This window comes from Acanthaster planci, linkage group LG09, assembly GCF_054643075.1.
Source record: "Acanthaster planci isolate LZ-2023a linkage group LG09, COTS_SCS, whole genome shotgun sequence".
NCBI lineage: Eukaryota > Metazoa > Echinodermata > Asteroidea > Valvatida > Acanthasteridae > Acanthaster > Acanthaster planci.
Window position 1 is genome coordinate 20,585,966 of NC_141785.1, and position 8,959 is coordinate 20,594,924.

The 8,959-nt window shown below is 42.5% G+C and overlaps 1 protein-coding gene across 4 annotated transcripts in view; it reads right to left on the reverse strand.

Annotated features, from left to right (window-relative positions):
* LOC110985475 (uncharacterized) overlaps window positions 1-8,959 on the reverse strand; it is a 41,533-nt gene that overhangs the window by 9,299 nt on the left and 23,275 nt on the right. For 2 of the 4 annotated variants that reach the window (XM_087141378.1, XM_087141377.1), the window contains exons 1-12: window positions 8,620-8,812; window positions 7,835-7,961; window positions 7,301-7,737; window positions 6,737-6,813; window positions 6,185-6,291; window positions 5,509-5,559; window positions 5,266-5,353; window positions 4,292-4,371; window positions 3,891-4,043; window positions 3,350-3,488; window positions 2,775-2,939; window positions 1,886-2,056 (exon numbers count right to left, since the gene is read on the reverse strand). In XM_087141378.1, the coding sequence (XP_086997504.1) occupies window positions 1,886-2,056; window positions 2,775-2,939; window positions 3,350-3,488; window positions 3,891-4,043; window positions 4,292-4,371; window positions 5,266-5,353; window positions 5,509-5,559; window positions 6,185-6,291; window positions 6,737-6,813; window positions 7,301-7,737; window positions 7,835-7,961; window positions 8,620-8,689 (1,665 nt within the window). In that variant the 5' untranslated portion in view covers window positions 8,690-8,812. Of the gene's footprint in view, window positions 1-1,885; window positions 2,057-2,774; window positions 2,940-3,349; window positions 3,489-3,890; window positions 4,044-4,291; window positions 4,372-5,265; window positions 5,354-5,508; window positions 5,560-6,184; window positions 6,292-6,736; window positions 6,814-7,300; window positions 7,738-7,834; window positions 7,962-8,619; window positions 8,813-8,959 lie in introns of those variants that run through there. The other 2 variants (XM_087141375.1, XM_087141376.1) reach the window with 2 other exon arrangements.

Sequence of the window (8,959 nt, forward strand, 5' to 3'; positions counted from 1 at the left end):
CGTAATCGTCCGCTGGTAATGGTCACTCGTATAATGCGTGGTGACGAAGCTTCCACTGATCATAGACTTGTGCTCTCTGTCTTGCGGCTGCAGTTACGGCCTCCACTGCGTAAAAGCTCTCCTACACCGAAGGTCAACGTGGGCAAATTGAAGGAGACTGTCACTCAACAAGACTATGCTGATACTGTACAGCTTGCGAATATTGTGGAAGAGACGCTTGACGATCGTTGGGCTTCTGTCGGCAAAGTGCTGATCACGTCAGCAGAGAAATGTCTGTGGCATCCGCAGACCTAAGCAAAGGGACTGGTTTAACGAAAATAATGTGACCATCAAGAGGCTGATCAACGAAAAGAATTGTGCTCATGACTTTGCCCTACAACGCAACAGAATCTTTCCCAGTCGCTGTGGGAGTCAAACAAGGATGTATCCTGGACCCTGTGCTATTCAACCTGTTCCTGTTCTCTATCATGCGCCTGGTCTACAGCCAAGTAACTGGCACAACTAACATAGGTGTTCCAATAAATTAACGTTAAGACGGCAGCCTGTTTAATCTTCGGCGTCTACAGGCTTGCACACGCACAAAGCAAACCTGTGTACTCGATCTTCAGTACGCCGATAATGCTGTGCTCGTGAGCCACACCTCTGCAGGCCTCCAGCATACACTGGATGTGCTTTTGTCAGTGTGCTCCCGAGCTGGCCTTATCATCAATACTAACAAGACTGAGGTGCTTCAGCAACTCGTGAACAGTGACAGTGAGCAAACAGTGCTACGAGTTAATGGCGGAGACCTGAGAAATTCTGACTCCTTCACCTACCTTGGCTCAGAGCTCTCTAACAGGCTTGACCTGACCGTCGAGATCAACCATAGGATTGGCAGAGCCGCAGCTGCGTTTGGCCCCCTGTGTCTTCTTTAGTCATGATCTTGCACTACGCACCAAGATAACTGTTTTCAACAATGTGTGTAAGTCAATTCTTCTTTATGGCTGCGAATCTTTGACCCCATATCGCTTCCAGCTCCATGCCCTCGGGAGTGAAGTGGTGGTAGCGCATCTCTAATACAGTAGTACGCTCCTGTCTTGATGTGCAGCCATTGGAACCTATAATACTGCACCGCCAGCTCCGCTGGGTTGGCCACACAATTCGGATGAGCCCGGCTAGACTACCACGTCAAGTTCTGTATGGTGAGCTATCCAATGGTCAACGCTCGGTCGGTGGCCAACAGAAGCGCTACAAAGATACACAAAAGCCGCCCTGAAGCGGTTTGGAATCCCACCCGAGATTCTAGAGGCTGCTGCCAAGGATACGACACAGTTCCGGTCCCTGTGTCGACAGGGTCAACAGATATTTACTGAGAACTATGAAGCAGCAGCCTGTGCCAAACGTGCTCGGCGTCGTGCTGTTCCCCCTTCTGCCAACTACCCATCTGTCGCAGGAGATGGCAGTCACTTACGGGCTTACGAAGCCATCAGCGTGCTCATGCCAGGCAAGAGAGAGGCGTCCAGAGATAGTGCTAGACTTGAGGCAATGTAGTCATCGAATCCGATGGACTCGCACTACTACTGCCTTACTGAAGTTCGAAGTTAATGATCTTTAAACTGCATTCCTCAGTAGTCTTCTTATCCAGTTCATGCCAAACAAAAAAGCAAATTGCACTATGCGTTTGGCCTTGTGACATATTTGTGGTGAAATTTACCAAATCAGAATGTGTTTCGTTTTTGAAGCATGAAGGCTTGCAGACAATATGCCTCGATGCTCCTTTTCAAGTCTTATGACTACCATTTTAGCGATAACCTATTATATAGTAGACACAACGGAAAGCACTGGAAGAATTAGTCTTCAAATGGTTCAGACTGATGGGTAAACTGCAATGCAAGAGTCAACTCACATCAACTTGTCTTGCCAGGTCTTCATCCCTACTGGTGTCAGTAAAGAACAATCCTTCTGTCTCTGATATCTCTGCCTGGTTGTCTTGGCTGTTGATACTTGACAGACGGGGCTCACTTTGGCTGTCTTTGTAGGACAGTGTCTGGCTTTCAATCTCTTCATCACAGACAATCTGAAATGATTCCATGAATAGGTACAATGTCAGCCTTGTCCACATTAATTGGCCGTGGCTTGAAAAAAGACACTCCCCATGGAAGCTACAAGCTAGCGGCTTCATGCATCTCCTATAGATGCCACTTATCCATGTGTCACTCTCTAGCCATAGCCAAGTGATTTAGAGACAGCCCTTGCCTCTTTGGTCTCTCGATCAAGACAAAGCTTCCTGTGCAACCATGTTCTGACACCAGTAATGCAAGAAGCATTTGCATCTTAGAACTTCATTTCTGCTTTGTGTCCACATTCAGAAGAATTTCTTTTATGTGATTACTTTTCAGATTTGTGCACATTCAGTTGAAAATTGGTGATCAGTATTGGTTGACTGTTGATTTGGATGCACGTAAACCATACTTACATGAAAGTACCCTTCAATGGCTCATGTGATTTGGATAAGCACAGCCTCTTGTGGTCAGGCACAGAGCCATTAGTAACACTGAAAACTATGACGACCTTTGACTCGTGTGAAAATTATCTCCTTTGCAATTTATCACACAGTATAACCCTAAAGTGATCAAACTGATACAGATTTATCAACACAGTGTTTTATGACTACTTCATTGGAAAACTTGACCATTTCTCCATTATCAGCAACTGTTAAAGCCAGTAAGCACAAACTCAATGCCAGCATGGGTCTCAACATGGATATCAAGCAAGCCCTAGAGGGCACTACTTACATCCAGCAGTCTGTCCAGATAGTCTCTGGATGCTTCCCCAGTCAGATATTTGACCAGTAAGGAAGTGGTACTCTTGACAGAATCTGGCAAGCTACTGTAAGCATCAGGGGCTGTGCTGTACAGCCACTGGAGGAATTCTATAGACGGCTCTGCTGTCATGGCAATCTGCATATTTCAAAGGCAAAAAAAAAAACAAACCAAAACGGCTCTAAGTTTCAACCTGTACACTTTGTTCAACAAGTTGTGCAAATTTTATTATAAGAAAAAGTAAAATAAGTTGCGAGGAGATGAGGAAACATAATGTACGCACAATGACACCTCTTCTCATGTTATGGTCTGTTGGTTTATCCAATGTCACTGCAGTAATACCATCTGACCTACATTAGGAAATAGTATCATCATAGATGCATGATATTAATAAAATACCCAGTGGCTGGTTAATCCTCTCCCAACAACTGATTGTGAACAGCAGGCTGAGTTGATACTTTTTAAAGGACCAACATTCAGAATAATCTATTGATGTGTTTTCACTGTTTGTGAATACAACACATACAACCAAGACAAGGTCAACTAACACCCATGATATGCTGCAGGACGTCTAACACGGCTTGCTCCTTCTGATTCATGAGAATCTGCTGACTGAATCGGATGGCACAGATGTACTTGATGAAGGCTTCGTTAGTCATTACACTTGGCTTGGAACTCAGCATGTGTCTAAAGAGAAAGACAAGAAAGGGTAAAAGTGGTGTGTGATCCATGCTGTTGCCTTCAAATTCAATTAAAGGAGTGCAAAGAAATGGGCTGTTACCCTTTAAAATCCTGCAAAATCCATCAAACTCTTCTAGTCTTTTCCAGGATCAAGGAACTTGATGTTAACCATTTACATAGGGATTGATGCCTCTTGAAAGTAAAGTACAAAGAATGTATCATTGGGTTCCAACAGAATGCTGGATTTTGTATGATTATGTAAGATTCCTGGAAAAAGAGGGGAACGGGGGTGTTGGGGTTGGAAAGGATTGGGGCGGGGGAGTTGGAAATAGGGGTGTGGGTTAGAATAGAAAACGGAAGAGGAGCCACCAGTCGTCTGTATCATCTATAAGCCCCAGGACTACATGCCTGTATATTGGTATCATAAAGTGGCAATCTTGAGAGCTGGGCTGAGTGACTTGAAGGAGAAGATTGAGTTGTTGGACTGGTGATGGACCAATGAGAAGAAGGATCTGTGATAAAGTGAGTCTGCCTGCAGCTTCTGCCGTGTCTGGACTATCTCTACAGGAAAGCCAAACAGGGAAAACAGTTAACAACAGGAATCAGAAATATGAGGGGAAGTACAGAGAACAGACATCAGGGATACCACTTCCCCCTAGTCAGTGAGTACAGTTATTTACAATCAAGTATTTTCTAATTCCTTTCGATTCTTGATTAAATCCACCATGGGCAGTCTTTGTCATTTAATTTGAAAGTAAAAATTAGAAACATCATACGAGTTAGTACGCCTTTCATTAAGGTTGTTTTACCTTGACAAGACGACACTGACGTCGATGTAGATGGACAAAATTGCCGCCATTAAGTCATCAAAGTTGGTCAAGGAATGCACCTGGGTACAGCGTATTTCATTTGCAAAAACAGAAGAGCAAGAAATTCATCTGTTGAATTTTCACATGAGTGATGGGGGAAAAAGCGCTTGCAAAAAATGACGACTGGAACAGATCCCTGGATAGTTATGGGAGTGTCGAATAATTTGGAGCGGTCGAAAAATGTCTTTTGGAACACCTAGTTCTCATTCCCAAGTTCCCAACTTATAAGACATTCCGTTATTGCCTAGGAAATCCTAAGCTGAAAAACTTAACTAGAGAGATAGCAAACTAGCTGAATAATTAATCATCTGGTAATATAACTAGCTGGATAGCTAGTAGCCAGGTGGGCAACTAACTTGCTAGAAGGCTAGCTGGGCAGCTAACTTGCAAGATAGCTTGCTGGGCAGCTTACTAGCTAGATAGTTAGCTGGGCAGCTAACTAGCTAGATGGCTAGCTGGGCAGCTAACTAGCTAGATAGCTTGCTGGGCAGCCTGCTAGCTAGATGGCTAGCTGGGCAGCTTACTAGCTAGATAGTTAGCTGGGCAGCTAACTAGCTAGATGGCTAGCTGGGCAGCTAACTAGCTAGATAGCTTGCTGGGCAGCCTAATTGCTATATAGCTAGCTGGGCAGCTAACTAGCTAGAGTCTTTTGCCTTCAAGCAAAATTGTGCTAGGATTGAGATGTCAGGCCCTGTCACATTTTTGAATTATATTTTAGGTCAATGTGAACAGCAAGCTGTTTGCAGCAGTTTTGAGATCTTACATATCTGTTGTTTACATAGCCGGAATCTTAGATGTTATAACCCAAATTACTAAAATAACTGACACTTACCTAAAAGAACCCTGTAATATCTAACCTTGTAAAAAGCCCGCTAAGCTCCAACTGCCTGTGTGGCAATACACTGTTATTTTACCTGTTGGTCTTGTTTCTGGTTGTAGACTTCATTCTGCATCTTGGCCCACTGCAAAAAGTTCAGTAGAAATTCTTGCAACTCTTTCAACCTACAATGGGAAATATTCATATCAGAATAGTTTGTAATTACTAGAACCTTTTCAGCTTGTCCTATTGTAAAAGGAGAGAAGAGCCGAGGAGAAAAGACAACCGAAGAAAATAAGCCAAAGATGAACAAGAGCTAGAATGAGGTTTAATTTCTTACCTCCTAGAATCCTTGGATTCAAGGACTTTGTCAGCCTCCAAAATAACTCCACTGTAAAAGAAAAAAAAGTGTGAAAAATAACTAATCTTGCAGTACAGTGCACATTTTGAATCTTACACAAACCCATTATAGTCCATAGAACACAGCTACATTTACACACTCGACAAAACTTAAATCTGTGAGTTCAACAAAACTTAACCCTCCTATGGTTTTACAGCACAAATGTGCACAAATGCCCACAGTCACTGGTGAGCATGTAGTTTCTATATTGAACTCAAACGTGCACAGGTTCAGTGTGTACACAGTAGGTTGCCAGCACAAAACCCAGGGTCTTTTGTGCAGTCCTCTTCACTGCGTTTGGTTTACTGCACAATGATGCACATGAAACAGTGAAGCACAGTTGTTGGGCAGCACAAAAGTGCAATCTGATATTCCTGTGAGGGACAGTTGGTGCAGTGCACAACACTACACATCTGTGCTTCTTTGAGGTGTTTACCGAGTGACCCAAAGAGTGACTTCAGCATAGGAGGGTTAATGAAGTTGAATGAAATCAATTCAATTCCAATTATCACTTACTTCTAATATTCCAAAAGAGGAATAAGGAATAACATAAAGGATTAAATTAAGGATGTACCAACAGCAATTCTCCTGAAAATCTGCTGGACTTTTTAATTACCTAAGGCAGTCTGCCATTGAGCGAATGAAAATCTTGACATCAGTCATGCCTAGTCCAGACAAGATCTCCTGCTTCAGGACAGCTAGCGTGTCTGTTGGTGCTTTCAGCTGAAAGTTAGATGATGTTGACAATCAGTGATCAGTCAGTATAAATTGTGAATATAAGACTTTTTGGGGCAAAACTAGAAAAAGGGATATCCCCAAGCAAAATATCCACCTCTGTAACTGATCCACACTTTTTTTTTTAAAAGTTCAGCTTATTCTCAGCTTCATTTTGTCCAAACAAAAGACTTTCCTGTCTCCTGCTACATGTAGATATCACTTAGCCTGATCTGTCTTAAAAACACACTTAGCCATAATCTCGAAAATCATCTACTCAACTGCAGATTAAAGTGCCTCAAAGCTGACGTCTAAAAACTGTAAAAGCAAAGCACATCTTCAGCAGTTTCCTCATTCAAACTCTTTGTAAACTATAAGTTCCTCTATTTCTTAGTTTTTTCAGAATGAACACAACAAAAGCATTTATATCCAAAGTACATGCAAGATTGCTTACATTGTCAACAGGGTATAGTGCCTGCAGGAACTCAAAATAACTGTTGGTACTACAAAGGGAGGCATACGCATGGGGTGCTGTAGAGAGGAAAAAAAAATCTCTTTTCATGGTTGACATTTCTACATGGATCACACTCTAGTACTGCTTCAGCTTAAAATGGAATTAGTTAACTTCCAGGGAATATACCAGAGAACCCTAAAGGGAAGTGAACTTAATTAGTTTGTGGCATATTTAGTTAGTTACATCAACGAAGCTATCAACCAGGCTCTGGCTGGATCAAGGGCAGATTCCAAAATTTTAAGTGCCGACAATTTTTTTTTGGTGGGGGGAGGACACATAACTTTTTGTGGCCTTTATGAGAGGTGACAATACATTTTAGAGTTTTGAACGAGAAGGGAAATAAAATAGACTAAAAGAATAAATAGTGTTACTCTCATTGGGTGCATTCAATGAGCTGACACAGGGCAACCCTGAGATAGTGGGGCAAGGGCTAACCAAAGTCAATTTGTAGAAGCTAATTAAACGCAATCATCATTTATTAATACGACCCCCCTCCTGGCTTACCTAGCCTCTGTCTCTTCTCTGAGTGAAGTTTGGCAAGTGACTCAATAACTCTGCTTCTTGCATCTGTGGCATAAACGTTATATGCAAATGACCAACTCCCACTGTCTGATGCTTCCCCCTGCTCAAGATCCGCCACCTCAGTCTTGTCTTCAGAGGGTGTTGCCATGGCAACTGTATCATTAATCCTTTCTTCATTGCCTCTGTCCTCGGTATGAGTAAAACTCGAGAAAACTGCTTCTGAGGTGGACTTTGTAAGGCCTTTCTGATCGCTGGTTTTCTTGGACTGGCAACATGCTTCCTTTTCTTTTGTTTCTGATGATCTCAGATCGTCTGTGTTTGCATTGTTGCTTTCTTGCTGTTTCTTGGGCTCATTTTCTTCTATATTTGTGCCTTTCCTACTGCTTTTACTGCTGTCATCTCTGGCACTTTTGGTCAACCTGAAATAAATATCAAAATTTCTCCGATTTTAAGGGTCCACTTTTTTGAAGGGAGAAGGTAGCATGTGGAAACATCTGTGCAGAAGACACAACTTACGCTTCAAGCCTTCTGGAATAAGTTGCTGCATTCCTTTGCAGCTCAGTCTTCAAAGCACTCTTGGGCAAGTCGTTCAGTGCATTTCTGAATGCTTGTTTGACTGCAGCAATGTTGACAGGTCCAGTAACTACATGTACAGGGTAAAAAAGATAAATGCGTAACTACTGATTTAAAATACTGGAGACACAATAGGGTAGACCAAACTTGGTTCTCCCAAGAAGTTAAGGTACAGGAGGGGGGGGTTAATTTTAAACAAGGATGCAATCTTAAAGCAATAACATGACCTAATTAGAAAATCAAAGTTAGCAGGGAAAATATTGAGTTATTCATGTAGAAAACAAACTTTACCAGACCAGTCTGAGAGTCTCAGTCTTGGTTAGTGCACACAGGGTCAAGTGGTGTCTGCAGACCTATATGGAACTCTCTGGTAAACGTACATGTAGGCCCGACACTTACAGTGAAAAGCTGGTCATGTTGATAGCATCATGTGATGTTTAATTAATTCCTTTTGAGCTACTCAAGCATGTCAAGTAGCATGACTAGATTACCAGTATTACTTAGTAATCGACATTCATGCCATGGTATTCGGTATAATCAGAGTCTCACGTCTGTTTTTTCTAGACTGTAGGCCTATCCATGGCCATCACGGTCATGGGACATGGCCACGAAAAACCCACGCTTGCATTGTAATGACCATCTGGTCATCATGCTGCCAATGCCATGACATGTCTGAATTCACACTATGATCGAACATTGAAAATTGTCAATAGGCCCACTCCCTATACCTCTCGTTTGTTCATTTTCATAAAGCTCTCTCGCAAGCAAACGAACGAAGTGTTTCGCCTTCTTCTCCATTACGAGTCTGTTGTCATTTCAAATTTTACGGAAGCACTTTAATTTCGAAAGCGACTCTATTTCCCACGTGCACATATGCAAGGAGCAGATGATTTTAATTTTCCTCGCATTGCAGATGTCTGAAGCCTAAACGAAATGTATTCGTTTACAACGACAGTGCATCGGACCTTTTGGGTACCAGTCTTATCATCGAAAACAGCAACACGCCGAAGTTCAGAATCGTTTGAAAGGCACCGTTCCATTGGCTATTCCACAGCCATTATTGTGCCA